Consider the following 18,222-nt stretch of genomic DNA (forward strand, 5'->3'; position numbering starts at 1 on the left):
TTTAATACATTTTTTCATTACAAATTCAGCCATGAGATTTTTTTTAAATAATAGTTGAGAACCCTCTGCTTAATAAGGTTGTAGACCCCTGTTATAGAGTTGTAAATCTTAGCTCACTCGAAAAATAACGTACATATATATAGGTACTTAAAAAATTATAATAAAGAAAAGATAAAACTAAAATATCTACCGTTTTAATTGATTCAAGTATTTAAATAAAAGAATAAAAAAGTTAATAAATATAAAAGAAAGAAATAGAGAATAATAACCAGGGATGGCCAAACTTTTTTTGGACACGATCTACTAAAAATATACTTCACCTGTGAGGATCGACTTCCATAGAAAATTTTTTTATTATTGAATAAATATAATTATTAAGAGGGCGCGAGTGACCCTAAAAATAAATTCTAACATGATCGACTTTAAAAATGTCCACGATCGACTGTTTAACCGCCCCTAATATATATAATATATATTTATAAAGAATAAAAAAATACAAAAAAAAAAAATAATTATAATAGTACATTTTCGACTGAAAATGTTGACCAAAAGTAAAAAAATTTAAAACACATGGTCGCACGTACACTACTTGAGTAAACTTCTGTTAACTTTTATTTAGTGATGTTACGAACTGTTCGGTTCGAAAATCGAACCTAAAATTAAAAATTGTCTAACCAAATTAAACACTATATGGTTCGGTTCGACATTCGAACCAGGAAAAAAATATGTTATTCTCAATAAAACACTTATTGATTAATAATTACTTTTTTTTTTATTTATTTTTAGATTTTATCATTATGTACTAGGTATGTCTATGTTATTTACTGTTTACTGTTAATGTTAGATTGATATTTACTGATACTATATAATTTTTTTTTAATCGCCAATAAATGTATACGGATTTAGGCTTACCCATGGCCCGCGGGACAGTATACTTATATACATATTATAATTTTATATCTTTATATGTATAATGTATATTATATTATATCTTTCTTTATTCTGAAATTTTACCAGTAATAATAATCGTTATTTCCGTAAGCGTGTCTAACTTTTTACTTAATTTCATTGTCATTCTTGACTCTGGTGTTTTATAGTCTGTATTTCTATAATATTTTATAATACGAGTATACGGCACAGCCATGAGTTTCATTTTCTTATTTTGTACACGGATCGTTCATCACTAATCAAAAATTAGTTCAGTTCGGTTTGATTAAATATTTAAGAAGTTCGGTTCGGGTTTTATAAAATTTGGAGTATGTTCGGTTCGGTTTGACCCTGATAATTAGGGTTCGTAACATCACTACTTTTATCACATCAATTCGGGCACATCTTATCATTATCAATATTAAATATTAAATACCTACTACAAATTGTGTCAATATTTTGTTTTTTTTTTTATAAAGATATTTAAAGAAATGCTCGGTTAATTATTTAACGCATAAGGTAATTTTTCATTTAAAGAAAATTCATACTAAAACGTAACAATGATTTAATATAAAATTGTTACCTAGTAAATCAATTTCAAATAAAAATGATTAAAATTATAATATGTATATGAAGAGAAAAACACAACAACGTGACAAAGGCAGTGGTAGGTTGAAAAATATTTATTTCGTTTCACCGTGAACCGTGCAATGTGATAGCAATATAAATCATGCTCGTTCAAAAATCTTTCTTTGTTGAATTTGTTTTTTCTACGACAACACCTACAGCTGTTTACAGTAGATATAATATATACCTACTATATTATAGTATTTGACAACTCTTTCTAGCAGATTAATCGCACAGCAATGATACAAACAGCAGACGATATGAAGGGCGTACCTACAGTTGTTAATAGGCAATCGAGTTTCACGTGAAAATATCGTAATTATGTTTTGAACAAGATTTCAATAAAATATGAAAGAAATGGCAATGAAGAGATCAAAACACATAAAACCTTAGAATAAAATTGAAAAAAATAATTTTTCCCACAGACGGTGTGACGATTCAAAATCACGGATTTATAGGAAATTTAAACCAACCGGATTCAATAACACAACATTTTAACCAGAATGAAAAATGGAAATTTGTCAAATCGAGTGTACTTATATATAGTTATATAGCTCGTGCACGGTATATATAGATATCAAAGACATTATTTTCTACCCGCCGTTACCTTGGTAATATCGCAATGAATAGTGACGGCTGAAAGTCAAATTAGAGTTAAGACCCATGTATTATAATAGATAATATATAAAGTTTCTTGTAATCGAAATATTGCATGAATAAGCCAGCACGGGATGAAAACAAAACTTTTCATGTAAGACAGCTAATATACAGCGCCAAAAAAAAAAAGTAATAATAAAAAAAGACAAGCGAATAAGTAAAAGAATGTCTAGTAAGTAGTAACTTATTTAGTATTTCCTAATCAATGGCTATTATTTATGCTATACATTTTATTTATTTATTTTTATCTTGCACTACGTAAATTGAATTCCAAAAAAAATTAATTTTGATTAATTTTTGACTAGCCTAAATAGATTACCCTTATAGATAGGTACTTAACCTATCTGTTGTTCGGTAAACACCCAAGTGCGGGTACCTACTTCATCGTTGAGTAAGTCACTGTAATATTATATAATGCATTAATCTTGAATTTAGTGATAAATCATTGCATACATACAAACAATTCTGAGAGAAGACGGTCTATCCATCTATATAATTAAGTATGTATTTTTGTAGGCAGTTTTTCAACTACTTATCTTGTTCGTGTTACAATTAAAATGTTGAATTCCGTTATTTTATTATGAATTATCTACGAATGTTAGTTAAAATATGAAAATCATATATTAACTATAATAGATAGTTATTTTATAGACTATCTAGTTATTCTATACAAATTTAGTTTTATTTGTATTAAAGTATAGAATATATTTGAACTTACGATATGTTATACAATTTTATTTATTTTCAATTAAAATAATTATTTATTAATACACACAAGGTTATTGTGTCGTATAGAGTTGCACAAAACTTCTTTTTTTCTTACAAACCCAGAGAACATATATGACTGTAAGACTATTACTAAACGATAGTCTTATAATAACACGACAAACGTACGCGAACATTGCCTTATGCCAGTTGAGCAGTAGTTTATATTTATTGATACGATTAGATCGAACCAAGACGAAAGATATGACATCGCACGGGCGATACATTATAATCGGTGAATGGTAATCATATTTTGTACAATTTGACACATTAACGAAGTGTTGCCAGATAATGTGCAAAATAATTAATTAACGTATAGGCTATCTGATTCAACACTTTAGTTTAACATATACATATACATGATACACAAAAACAACCTATAGGTATTAATGTATTATTTAAAATCAATACATTCATTACTCCTCTCAGAATTTGTAATATAAAGTTATAATTTGTTTAATAGACTATTATAACAGTGTGACTTGATGAATTATTTTATTTTTCGTTTCTATAACTTCAAAGAATATACCTATGTTACTATGTAGTGGTACTACATTTTAAAGTAAAACGAAATAAAACGCCCAACGATGATTAATATAATACAATACTAACTATTATATTGATTTGTAGTTTATAATTTTGGCAAACGTTTTTTAACTTTATACTTATTGTTATTAACAAAAGTGGTACTAAAACCTTCAGCCGACTGTCAGGTATAACAGTAAAAAATTTCAGACAAATCGGTTCAGTGGTTTTCTCGGTTAGTGCGGTCGTAGAAAACCTCTTACAATTGTATATAGTAGTAAATCGCAAATAATAACGAAAAATAATCTGTTATTGTGACCCTAAAAATAACAACTACGTGAGTAGCACTTTCTATAACTATGTTGTAATAAAAATTCGATAGCAATCATTATTCGTTATTCATTAGCCATTACCGATTATTACATTTAACACATTTTATGATTCGAGATAATATTTTCGTTTATTTTTTTTTTTACAACTGCGGAAATAATTACATTTTATAAAATTGTTAAATTATTTACTCGGTACATAATCTACCAAAACACGTTTCAGAAAAATTTTGGCTCACAAGTATGGATATCAGAAGGTCAAAAATAATAAAATTTATTATTTATATTGTTTTATGTATTATATATTATGATAATAACATGCTAATCCCAAGTATACACAGTCACATACATAAGCGGATATCCTTTGAAAATGTTGGGGGCTACAATTATTTACACAATTTACAAAATTATTCAATGCATTCAAGTCAATTAACTTATCAATAATTAGATAATAACAGTAATGAATATTTTATTTTAAAACCAGCATTCTGAAGGAATCATATCATTAATGACCAGAGCTAATCGCTATGTATGTATTCTGTATTATTTATATATTATGGAATGATTTAACGGGTGTCTTACATGAGGGCTCAAAAATAAAATAACTAACTATTCCCACTATCGCAATTTCCGAAAATGGTAAATACCATGGCTAAATAACATGGTATGACAGCAACTGCTTACTGCGCATGATGACTACGTCATCCGGTCTCGGTAAAAAGGCGCGAAATCAAATATTGTATTTTCCATTTTTCCATTACTCTACATTATGAATTATAATCACTATAAATATGCAGCAGTAATAATAATAGTATAATATATTTATAGAAAATGTTCAACTCAATACAATGTATTATTATAATACAATAAGAATTTCCGCTAAATAGTATTTCAAATTGTGGGACCGGCTGACGTCATTTTTCAAGTGATAACAATGAATGCGCGTAACAACTGAATATCGTCAGAGTTGCTGTCATACCATGTTATTTAGCCATGGTAAATACTAAATACCCAGAATAGAATATAGCAATTCGTATTATCCGAATATCCGATAACTACTATGCGATCGATCGATAATGGGGAAATTAATTTTTTTCGCGATCGATCTATATTCCTAGAAAGAGCGACCACTGCGGTATAGGTGTATAACATAATATATTTATATATATATATATTATATAATGATATAAGTAAAATATTTTCAACATAAAATGTACGATATATATTTGAAAAAAAAATGTTCCTTAACATTTTTTCACTGAATTATAAAGTAGTTATATAATTTCGCAAACATTTTTGAGGGGGCTTAGTGGCTATTAGGGGGGGCTAAGACCTCCAAGCCCCCCCGGTTATCCGCCAATAGTCACATAATAAAGATATTTTAATTATTTTAACGTAGAAAAGACTCATAATATGTGGGGTAGGTTAAATAAATTATTAATCCATAATAATGAGAGGAGAAAAAGAGCGAAGTTTCTTAACTGTCATGTTAGGCGCCCTAAAGTGACACCGGATAAATAATATTAACGGTGAATCAATATTGTTAAAATGAATGAGAGGTTGCTAAACAATTCGTTTTAAAATAAAATGTATATATATATTTTTTAACATAATCATTAAACACGAGTTTATCTTGAATAAGAAATATTTACATTTATAATTTAAATTTTATCATATATATTATAATAATTTATCTGCATTACATAATATGTACCTACTATACACTATATAAAATGTCATCTTTTCAGAACAATAATGAAGTGGAAATATGGTTCTTTTTATAGTGTGCAAACTTTTTTGATTTCTGAAACAAATAATTTGACTTTACAAAAACAAATGGTTTTTTTCCAAATCACTGAATATAATAAATTTAAATATTTATAAGTTAAGAGGTATATATGCGTTTTTATGGGTAAAAAAATATTCCTGCAATAAATTAAAATGTAATAATATTTAAATATTCTACCCAGTATTATAATTTATTGTTGTATATATAATTTGACTAGGTAAACAAAAAAAAATAACTGATTTAAATGTATTTAGTATTATAATTTGCTGGTGGTTTATTATTTTGTATTATTATTTTATTTTAAAATTCGATGGAATCGTAACTTATAAAATGTATTTAACTAACTATAATATATGTAAAAAGTGTAGTGGGGCTTTGTTAAAATTGCATTACAGTTTTTTACATAGACATTTTATACTGTTTTTTTATTAAAAGTAAAATGTTTAACACATTTTCTTTTTGCAAAGACATTTAAAAAATTCTTTTTTTTAACGCCTATTTTCGATTTGAACGTTTAACGTTGTACTTGTCCTTTTGGTGAGTATTATACAGTTAACATAAAATTATTAATAATGAAATAAGAGCTCCATCTCGACAAACAACTCAAACATTTGAATGATTTCACAAAAATATAATGTAGTTCCAAGAATATTTCTTCAAAGTATTGAATGTTCTTTGATCTATTGTTTTCTTAATAAAATATTTATTATCTTATTTAAATAACTAATCGTAGTTACTGTAATTTATTTTATATATTTTATTTATATTGTTATTTATTATTAAGTTAACAGAAATAAAATTTTAATTTATTGATTGAAAACTAAAATATCCTTTATATAATAAGTAAATTTTTCATATTAGTACTATTAATTCTGTTACAGTTGAATCTAACAGTCAATTTGAAGCAATACGTACTTATCTGAAGGAATTAGACGTGATCGAGAATGTTTGGATTGGTTTGAAACGGAATAGCGAAGCTAGTGAATTCACATGGACGTAAGTATTTTATTTATTTACCCGTATTGCGATATTTTACGTAAAATGTTTGTCATTATTTTTAACGTCATATACTCGTACGTATAAACAATAAGTTTTCATAAATGAATAATCGATACAACAACAAAATGATATGTTGCATATTTTTAACATTAGTGCATATTCTTAATTAAAAAGGCACATATTTAATAATAAAGAAATAATTATTAAATAACAATCATATATTTTCTTCCTAAGTCAATGTATTATTACATAATATATAAAACATATAGTATTTCCCAGAGAGAGGTAGTCATGTACCTAATATCTACCTACACTGCCTATAAACTGTTTTATCTCATTTAATTACACGATTGGATAAAATTGATCTCGATGTACCTAAATGAAAAATATTACTTCAACATGTTACTGATTATTAATGTACAATGATGTTAGTTTACAAATTTCTGGTGCCATGTTTACATGTGAAATAAGTACATACTTAATTTTTACATTATATATCCTGTTATTTAAAATTAAAATATCAATAGTTTCAAATTCAAAACTTTCATTCATTAAAAAATGGATTAAATTATACAATAAATTGGATGATATTTTTAAAATTTTAAATAATATTACAGTTTTCTGTCAGTATTGTCAAAAAACATTAACTGTTGAAAACAAATGCAAATTGATTAGCATAAAGAATCATTGATACATGAAAATATTCGAAAAATTGTTTTTCCATCTTCTTTAAATATCAATTAATCAAATTTTTTTAAAGGACTTTGTTTAATTTTAGTTTCTTCTACCACACCACTGCATAAATTACAGACCAAAAATGTTAAATCACTTTTTAAAAGATACACTAATTGATACACATAAATTAATACATTTGCCCGACGAAAGTATATTAAAAATTAATTATTTAGGTAAATATTGCATTATCATTATATAGAAAATTCAAGTTGATGTAAGTTTATTATTCATAAAAAAAAAAAAAAAACGATAATATTAAACAGTTACGTATGAGTTTAATTAGTTTAAAATAATTGTTATTATAATATATTTACCAAATATTACATAATACAATATTACAATATAATTATAAATTATAACTATACATTTCATAATATGTATAATATTACTGGATTCATCGACAACTTATGATATTTATATGCACAGTAATTATCAACCCCTCGCGAGGAGTGGATACTTTAGAGAAGAAGTTCCACGTTCATCAGAACCAGTTTGCGTTGTGACTGACCCTACAGCCAACTTTAAATGGCACAGCTTACACTGTGGAGGTCCTGAAGTAGCATCATTCGTTTGCGAACTCCCAGGTAATTATATTATATAATTTAATATAGAGTTAATTAAAAAAATTATATATTATTAATAATCTGTTTAAGCAAAGTTTAGAGTAAACAAAAAATATTAAAAATATTCAGAAATCGTAAACCAACTTATGAAAACTATACCTAATATAATAATCACAAATACACAAAATATAAAAAAAAAAATAATATAAATATTTTAAGCTTTACGTATTAAAATAGAAAATGTTATGGATTTTTAAGTGCAAAGTATTACTTAGACAATTTTTGTGATTATGACAAATTATATCTTCAAATATCTATAATAAAAAAAAGGTGGGCAAGTAAATTCATTACTGATTATTAACTATATTCAATTTTCTATCCAAAATTACCTTCAAAGTTAAAAATCAAAGGATTATTCCGACTATACACTTACTTTTACAAAAAAAGAAAAAACACAAATCATTGTAAAATAAATACACTCATGGCTCATCCGTCATGATCCAAAAAAGACATTTAAAATGTTTGTAAATAGCTTAAAGTTATCTAAATATTTTGAAAAAAATTAATAATTGTGTAAATGTATTTAGAAAAATGTTATTTAAATATTTTGTAAAAATATTAAGCCTTTACAGTTGTTTCTTTCTTAGTTAAAACAAAAACAAAAAATGTTATCACAAACTCTAATTGCATAAATATTTTCATTTCCAGCTGTCTTTTAAGTTTAAATAGTGTTTTCCAATTAATAAAAGTACTTTTAGTTCACTACTTTCAACTAATTAGATTACCAACTAGATAAAATTGTCTACTATAAATCACTCGCAATGTGATGTTTCAGAAACAGATTTATATGTAAATTCATATATTTATTAAAATAAACTATTTGAAATATTATGATGAGAAAAGTACGCAATTTAAATCATTCTTATCAAGATATCACCAATTTTATTTTACATATTATATTCACTTTTAACGTTTTTGCATTTTTAATACATATTTGTAATTTATTAGTGCATATTTTTGTATTGGCTTATATTTTTGTGTGTTTTTCTTTCTTTTTATACAAATTTATTACCTTCCCTACATATAATAAAGTAGACGAACTACCAAGGACGAATATAGGAGAGGAGAGGATATTTTGTAGCATATTATTATTATTGTATTTTAAAATTATAATCTGAAGATTTTTTGTACATAAAAATCGATTCCCAGTGATACATCATTGTAAGATCAATAAATACATTCCTGGCTATTCTCAGAATCTAAAATAAAAGTATTAAAATTAATAAAAATGTATTATTTAGTTATTTTAATCTAAATATTTTTTTTTATTTTCTATGGATTTCATTATTTAATACTGTATGCTCTATTCGGATTATTTTCTATGTAAGAAAATTACATATAACGTATCCCGTCACATAATGTAGTTATATTGAATAAGTATTACCTGGTAGTTAGGTCATGTTAAATCATTTTAATATACCTACATTAATTTGTTTAAATTTAAGAATCTCTATTCTTTTATATTTTTTCTTATTCGAGCACTAGATCTAATGAATTTAATTTTATAAGAAACATTTTATATATTTTCAATAATTAATCGAAAGTATCATAGTAAAAAATAAATAAATAAATATCTTATGCATGTAATACTAATACTCTATGTTATATAGTTCCATATTGGGCATCCAAGACCAATGGGTGCATGACAAGTATGATGGAAGGCATGACAGTAACTTTCTTGCCAGAACGTCCTGCCATTCAACTCACTAAGGAATGTAGTCCAGGTGTTTCTAAAAACGTTACTTGCAAAGGAAACATGGTTTGTTGTAATCGAAATATTAATTTTTTTAATACAATTTCAAATACAGTAAGTTTTATTTAAAAAATCCATGTGTGATGTCATCACATGATGATAATTTTAAAATGTGATGGTCTCATTAATCTTATTACAATAATACGTTTTACTTTTACTTTTAATAGTAATAAATTAACTTTACAATAATAACTTGATTAAAAAAAATAATAATAAAGAGGAGTATGTATAATATCAACAATCAATCTCTTATTAACTTTTATTTGAATAATCTCTTCTGTATATATAAAACAGTAAGCTGATTGACTGCTATCAACGCACAGCTCAAACCATTGGACGGATTGGACTGAAATTTGGCATACAGATAGCTATTATGGTGTAGGCATCCGCTAGGAAAGGATTTTTCGAAATTTTGAATTTAAAGGGTTGCTCAAACGGGGATTTTGAGATTTACGATGGAAATTTTGTTTATAATTTTTGTTTATAAATGGTTGCTATAACAACCTGATTTATATGTTAACACATTTATAACTTTATTAGCTAATTATTATGTATAAAAACGTGATAACACGAAGTCGTAAAATACCCTACACATAGGTTCGGCTCTGCGTTGATTATTGGTAAAGTACACTTTCTTTTATATACATATAGAGATTCATGCGTCTTCGTATACGCACCCCAGTTTATGTACGGTTATTTCTAATTCTTATCTAAAATTGTTTAAATTCTTACAAATTAATAAAAACTAATTAATATGGTTGTCGAATGTGAGCTGGTGGCAGCCGGACAATTATTTTTGGTATTTATTGAGGTGTACCTCAATGATGAACTGTATGAAAAATTTGGATCAGAAAGGAACCAAGATTGCAAGTTAAAGCTCTGCACAAAAATGTAATAGACGCTATAGTTATCACTGAGAGCGCTAGAGGAGATATAGTTTTAATGCCGAGAATAAAGTTGATTCCAACTGATTATCCCATTGAATCAAAAAGAATATAATTCCCACTCAAAGTTTGCTTTGTTATGACTATTAACCAGTTTCAAGGACAATCATTGAGCATGACAGGGATTGACTTGAGAGAAGAATGTTTTTCACATGGACAGTTCTATATCACATGTTCTAGAGTTAGCTCTGCCAGTAGTTTGATTATTTTAGCCCCAAAAGGCAGTACCAAAAATACTGTTTATAAAGAGTTATTGAGGTGAATAAAATATTTCAATATAAATATTTTTTTTAACACCATAATGTAAAGTAATTTTTTGCCGACAAATTACAATATTACAATACATGGGCAACCAAGGATAAACATAACATCTAAAAGCGGACTGTAATAAATATAAAAACTGATAAAATAAAAGTTATAGTAGGTAACACAAAAAAATGCACACGGGCAAAGCCGAGTTATTCAAGATTTTTGAAAATCAAAACCTAGGTTAGGATTATGTATTAATTGATTATATTAATCTATCGTATTATGTCAAACTTAATATAACTTTGATACTTTATTAGAGTTAAATCATACACTTACGTACAAACAGCACTAGGTCCGCGATCTACCGCAATATCTACCTACAATATAGGTAGGTATTATATAATGATTAATATAACTTTGATAAATTCGATAAATTGTAATAAAAAGTAAAAATGAATTAATACAATTAATAATAATTAATAATATAATAAATTATGTAGTGCAGCATTTTTCTCTGCTGGACACCTTCCTTAGAGATAGTAAAAATTATTGCAGACCCCCCTTAATATAAATAAAATTTTTGTTTTTATATAATATACTATATAGTATTTTCAATTTACGTTTGCGGGCCCCCTTTGGTACACGAGCAGACCCCTAGGGATATACGGACCACGGGTTGGGAAATGCTAATGTAGTTATTAAAAAGGCATATGTCGTAGTAACGACGGTAAAGTGCGATAAAGAAAAGATAGGTAACCGTACTTTTTCGTAAGTACCTACAATATTTATCTCACAGAATAAATGATTATTAATAGATTAGAATGTTATTCAGCAATAGTTGTATTTTAGTTATAGATGTAAAATATAATAATATATAGAAAATACACCAATGTGTATTCTCATAATAACATTTTTTTATTTTTTTATTTTGGAAACAATTACGTCGGAAAAAAAGGTTTCGGGTTTTCAGACTTTCAGAAAAAAGTTCATTCGGGAATTCTGATTCGGGAAAATCAGTGGGTACCATGTAAAATATTTAATATTATTAAGTTTTTTAAAAAAAAAAACTGTCACAGGTATCAACGTATACATTATTGTATCATCAGTTAAATTTTCAAATTCTCATCAAAACATTCTATAATTTATAAATACAAAAATATATGTTGCTCTAAAGTGAAAAGTATTAGATAAATTCGTCAGTTCCCATTAACACTTTTTAATATAGTTGCCACTGATTTTTATTATGTTTATGGTCTATTAATAAGAACTTTATTTTCATTTTCATTTAATTTTTGACTAGCTAGTTATTTTAATATTATATATTTTAAACTTTATACGCATAGCCAGATAAATTCTTATATAATTTATTTATTGAAAATATGTATGTATACAACTAAACATAATATGCTTTATATTTTTAGAAACAATCGGAAATAAACGAAAAATTAAGCTGTCCAAATTCTAATAAACCACTGAAGACATTATTTAAACCTGTCAAACCTGAACTAGCTGATATCAAGTTAAAAACAACAACCTCAAGTTCAGAATCAGGTAATGTATTAAACTATAATAAACGTAACTATTATATTTTTATTTAGCCAGTGATGCCCATTGATAAACTTATAAATATTTAGATTACCTATAGAGATTACTAAGATGAATAGCTCCTCATTTTTGCTAAATATTTAGTCATTGGTAATTTTGTTAATAATTAAACAATGTTTGCTAAATAACGTAACGAGGCAATGCAATTAATGTATTTATGCATATTGAATTAAAATATTTTTTATGTATAATAAATAAATTGATTAATATGGTTAGTAAACATTTTTATGGGTGAATCCATTAATTAATATCACTTAAATATTTTATTTATTTTCAATAAAACATTAAATCTTTGAATTGTTCGATTACAAAAATAGGTATGTATACAAACATAATATTATGTCTATCTCAAAAATTAATTTAAAACTTTTTAAAAATTCCTCATAAGACAAAACTAGGTTTATAAATCAATTATATAATACATATAATAAAATTGGTATGTGTATGACGTATTAAAATCAGGTGTACCATAGTATGAAATTAAATGAAATTACAAATCAAACCAGGTTATGCCAATTATAATACAAGTCATTCCATATAAAACGTGTCATAATGTATTAATATCATTGTCGACTTTTGAGACACAGAGAACTTAATTGTTAGCTTTTGTGTCTAATCTAATAGGTATTGTGATGCATTCACAACACAAAATAGGAATCTCATTAATTTCATTCTATTTTATACGTTACACAACTTGAAAAAAAATCATCTTTCTTCTCACATGATAAATAAAAAAAAAACCTTTTAAATACAATAAATAAAATAAGTATATGAAAACAGTAACTATTTTTAGAAGCTTTTACTGTGTTCACAAAAATAAAAAAACGATTCACTGGTTACTCTAATGCAATAATACTCAATTCGAGGCCCGGTCAACTGGTCACAGTATTTCATAAAAATTAGACATTTGTATAAAAATAAAATGAAAATTATAATTAAAAAAAAAATTAATTTTAATAAGCTTTTAAGAATTAAAAAATATCATACAGTTTTTAATTTTAATTATTAAAGTTAAATATAGAAAAATGTGTTAGGTTTTAAAATATTAATAGAAATATATATATTATTTTTTATATAATATTTATATACGAACGCAGTATAAATATAAATGTCGAATGTAGCCCGATAGTTGAAAAAGATTGAGCACGCCTGCTCTAATATTTATACACAGGTATTCTTTAATTTCCGTTTTGTAGTAAACTTAAATTGTTAAGTATAAGGCAATAGACTGAAAACCATATATATCGTAGAAGCTGAAACATTGACCTCACCAAAATATATAATTACAATTTAGATTAGTATCTCATGTCACAACGCATTAAAACCTTTTTTAATATGCATATAATTACAGATGTTGAAGACTACGCTATAGAGATGGCTACGATTGCTCAGTACAATGACGAAACGTTCCAATCAATATCCAAAGTGATGGGACGTAGTAGCGGTAGCATCATAAACTTGCCACAAGAGATGTCGATTGCCCAAGAACCTATAAAGTCTTCAGGCCGAGGAGGTTTTGACACCAACGGCATTGATTCGGCGTTTATCGGTGGCCAGGTCGAAACCACCAGTACCGGCGCTAGTAGCATCAGCATCAGTACGAGTACTAGCACTAACACCATCAGCTCCGTGTCCAGTACGAGCATGGTTACCAACTCCAGTACTACCAGTACATCTAGCACCACACCAAAAAGTGTACCGAAAACTACGTCAAAATTTACCATAAAACAGATGACGACAACGACGCCCATTGAGATCACTACCGAAACATCGACCCTTGCTGGTTTGGTTACACTTGTTACGACGTCCGGCACTACAACCAATGCAAACACCGTAAATAAAGCGACCACCTCGCCTGTGAAAATAACCACAACGGGACGAATTGTGACAACCGTTGGAGGTACTTTGACCGGTGGCAGCCAACCGACCGAAACCTCAGCCACCACACCGACAACAACTATCAGTAACAACCATCATCATCAGCACCAGCGTGGCTACTCAACCAATACGACCAGCACCAACGCCAACGCAAACTCCCACGCCACCACCACTACTACCACCACCACCATGCCAAAGACCCAGCCAACTACAAAAATGACAACCACTGAGAAGATACACACCGTAGCCAAAATGTTTACAGCTGAGACCGGTGATGACCGTCGGGCCACCGACAACAGCCGCCGACCAACCGCTGCCACACTAGCTGCCATCGCGACAGTCGTTTCAAAAATCCCATACACTGTTGCTTCCGTTTCAGCAACTACCACCAGCACCACCGGCCGCCCACTAAACTCATTACGTTCATACATCAACTACGACAATAGATATGCGGCCAAGGTGAATGATGCCCCGACCATCGAGCCACCAATTCGCGTTTACAAGAAAATCGATTTCCCGGAATTGCCAATCAACAACAGCGATGATAACGTACCCAAGCCCACGGCCACTCCATTTTCCAGGACCTCGGTCACCACGTTTTCCAGCCCCATAAATGCCACAAAAACTGGAAACAATAACATGGTGACCACTCGATCTTCAACACGGCCGACCGTAACCAGTTCTACCACCATCAATGCTTCTGTCAAACCTACCGACGCTCTCAACAATAGTACATACGCTGCTACCGAAACAGCTACCACTAATACTGTATCCGGCATGTCACCCACGGCTGTTGCCTTTGACCAATCAGATGATGACATCCACAATTGGAATCTCATTTCGTCATCGTCGTCCCTACCCGAAAAAACAACTGGTGACGACGTCTCCGTGACCAGTGCCAGCGTCACCCCATTCGACATCACATCTTCTGCCACTGATATTGCGGCTGTAAACGTCGCCACAGAAACCACCACCGTTGCCGCCGCAATTACCACAACCGCCAAAACCAGCGCTGCCAGCACCACCACTTTCGCTGCCACTACCGCCACTGCCGCTAATCACCGGAAAATCGCCAACTACGACGCATATACTGACCACCCAAATCGCAGCCGTCACATAGTCCGCCCCAAACAACAGCACCATCACTCCTACCCATACATCTTGTACAGACTTTTGGGATAAATGGCTTTCCGTCTCTCTTTCTTCCCCAGCGCTTCAATCACTTATGATAATTAATGACTATGATCTATCGCCAACACCATTTAATTTCCTTCTCATTTCATATCCGTCGTTCTAAACCCTGATCAAATTGCATTATAATATTACTACACATTCATTATATTTAGGTACTTATTATACATTTATACGCCGTTCTGAGTTATTTCCTTCCGCAGTGTGTCCCACAATGTAACGATCTACAGGTTAGATGCAGACATTTTCTCATAAAGTGCTCAATTCACCATTTTGCTACACAATTTTTTTAAGTTTTTAATATTTTCAGCCACAGGTATTTCAGTTTTCAAAAACCCCTATCCATAGACTAACGAGCTTACCTTTTGTAAGTACACAACACATAATAAACTGATAATTGACAAACTAACCGAGTTTCACTGAATAAGTCGACAATGTTATAATCTACTTTATACGATTTAAATCGAATACCTATATAATTTTTTAATTGTTTTTTCTTTCTTAAAGCTCGGCATATGATTAAAATTAAAATTTCACCATAGATACAAACTAAAATAAGCGTAAAGAAAAGCTGGATGTTCTTGTCAGATAAATATTTTATATTTATATTTCCCGGGATACTGCTATGATCGAATTCTTAATTCAATGTTAATTCCGACTTTTATTAAAAAGTAAAACATTAAATCAGTAATAACTTCATTTTCTTATAGAAATAATATTGATATTCAATGGGAATACTTTCTAATTTAAATTGTTTTTGATTGTCTTTTGTCATCTGATTACATTATTCAAATTGTACTTATTTGATTATTAATTATTAACTATATTTTAGATTTGACAATAGTAATGAATTGTTATTTATATTGAAATAATATTACACTACTTTTTCAATTTTTTCCATTTATATAATATTAGTATCAACAATTTGAATACATGATTAATTTAATTAATAAAAATTAAACTAATTGATAGTAAAAATGAGTATAATGTTACAAATGTAAGGTTATTATTATCATCATTAATTATTATATTACTTATATATAAAACAAAGTAATTGATTAATAGTAGCTTGGGTTTCAAAAAAGAAAATATTTTCAACTTTTAAAATATTTTGTAGCGTTTGATATGTTTATTGCATTTGGCTAAATTCATAACATTTACAATTGTATATTTAACTGTCTACTTATAAAAATTAAAAATATTTTTTTTTTTTTTACATAAAAAATATAATCTTTTAGATATCTAATAATTTTGAACGAAGTGTAAAATTTTAAAACGTATTATACTGTGGTCAGCGGATTCTATATAGAGTACCCGAAAATGTTTGCTTTTATTAACTCAACAATATTATATTGAAAGTAACAGGAAGCCGATTCGTCGCAATATAGCTTAATGATAATTTAATTACTAATTATTTTAAACAATATTGTAGTTTGATACTAAAAATATTTACCTATTTAGTAGTTAGTTATTAAAGGTATTGTGTTTGTCAATTTATAGTCATTTGTAGTATTTGTAGTATTTTGAAATATAATAATCTTTGCTGTCTAAAATTAAATATTTTTTTCATCTTTAACTCTTAAATGTTATCCATACCTAATCTTTCTACCTAACACCAATTGTTGACAAATATTCGTTATTTTGTTGTAATTCAATAACAATATTTACCTATATTATGTAATCCATAACGGCATAACACTGAAATACTCGATATTTAATGTACAGCAGAAGGACTATCTTAACAACGATTTTTTTTTTTTGTTGTTGTTACTTACACTTCATAATGTTGTTAGTTGATATAGGTAATGTTTCTTTAATTACTAGAATGAACGAATTAAGTAGGTAAGTGAATTATATAAATAATATGTTATATATGTACGTCTGTATCTAGGTAAGGTATACTTGAATAAATATTTTGGCTTAAGATGAGGTAATTATGCGTACAACAACACTATAATATGGTAGATAATAATAAATTATAATAATATTATACGGCGCCGACGACGATAGATACATTATAAAAACAAAATAATTTTTACCGAAAACTGTTTTACGTAGATATACCCTTTTTTCTTTTTCCTTAATCATTTTTTATTTTTTTGTTTTTCTTGATTATTAAGAAAAATACTATAAAATTTACACGGTTTACCCTCTACAAAAGGTAAAGATCGATAAAAAACACACATCATGTACCTATTCATTTAATATTGATTGAGAAAAAAGCTATCAATCTAAACATTTTCTTTAAAAATATAAAGCATTACCTAAAAATGTTGTTGAATAAATTGAATGTAAATCCCAAGTTTTGAGAAGGTATTGGATATTCTACAGCCTCACTTAATTAAAGCCACTATCACAGCATGTTGTATTTCTATCTATGCTGAATAACGTCTCACAATTTCACAATATTACTTTGAGGTAAGTTAAATTTTAATTATAAATAACTAATTAAGTTGCTCAGATTATGAGAGAAAAATCATCATAAATGTGAGGAGTATAATATTTGATTAGTTATATCAAACCTAGGGCAACTAAAATTGTATAAAAATATAAAAGTGATTAATTTTAAAATGGATATGAAGAGCTTTGATGCAAATTTTATGCCATTCTAAAATGGTAGATTTAA

General features: G+C 27.9%; 1 protein-coding gene across 2 annotated transcripts in view; it reads left to right on the forward strand.

Moving 5' to 3' along the window:
- The window catches only part of LOC114132236 (mucin-5AC-like), a 241,956-nt gene extending 224,784 nt beyond the window's left edge, over window positions 1–17,172 (forward strand). The window contains exons 1-6 of one of the 2 annotated variants that reach the window (XM_050205989.1): window positions 2,270–2,383; window positions 6,501–6,615; window positions 7,780–7,937; window positions 9,587–9,735; window positions 12,344–12,473; window positions 13,879–17,172. In XM_050205989.1, coding sequence (XP_050061946.1) covers window positions 2,377–2,383; window positions 6,501–6,615; window positions 7,780–7,937; window positions 9,587–9,735; window positions 12,344–12,473; window positions 13,879–15,587 — 2,268 coding nt within the window. In that variant the 5' untranslated portion in view covers window positions 2,270–2,376 and the 3' untranslated portion in view covers window positions 15,588–17,172. Of the gene's footprint in view, window positions 1–2,269; window positions 2,384–6,500; window positions 6,616–7,779; window positions 7,938–9,586; window positions 9,736–12,343; window positions 12,474–13,878 lie in introns of those variants that run through there. The other variant, XM_027997637.2, reaches the window with a different exon arrangement.
- Window positions 17,173–18,222: the final 1,050 nt, after the last annotated feature.

The sequence above is a fragment of the Aphis gossypii genome, chromosome X, assembly GCF_020184175.1.
Source record: "Aphis gossypii isolate Hap1 chromosome X, ASM2018417v2, whole genome shotgun sequence".
Classification (NCBI taxonomy): domain Eukaryota; kingdom Metazoa; phylum Arthropoda; class Insecta; order Hemiptera; family Aphididae; genus Aphis; species Aphis gossypii.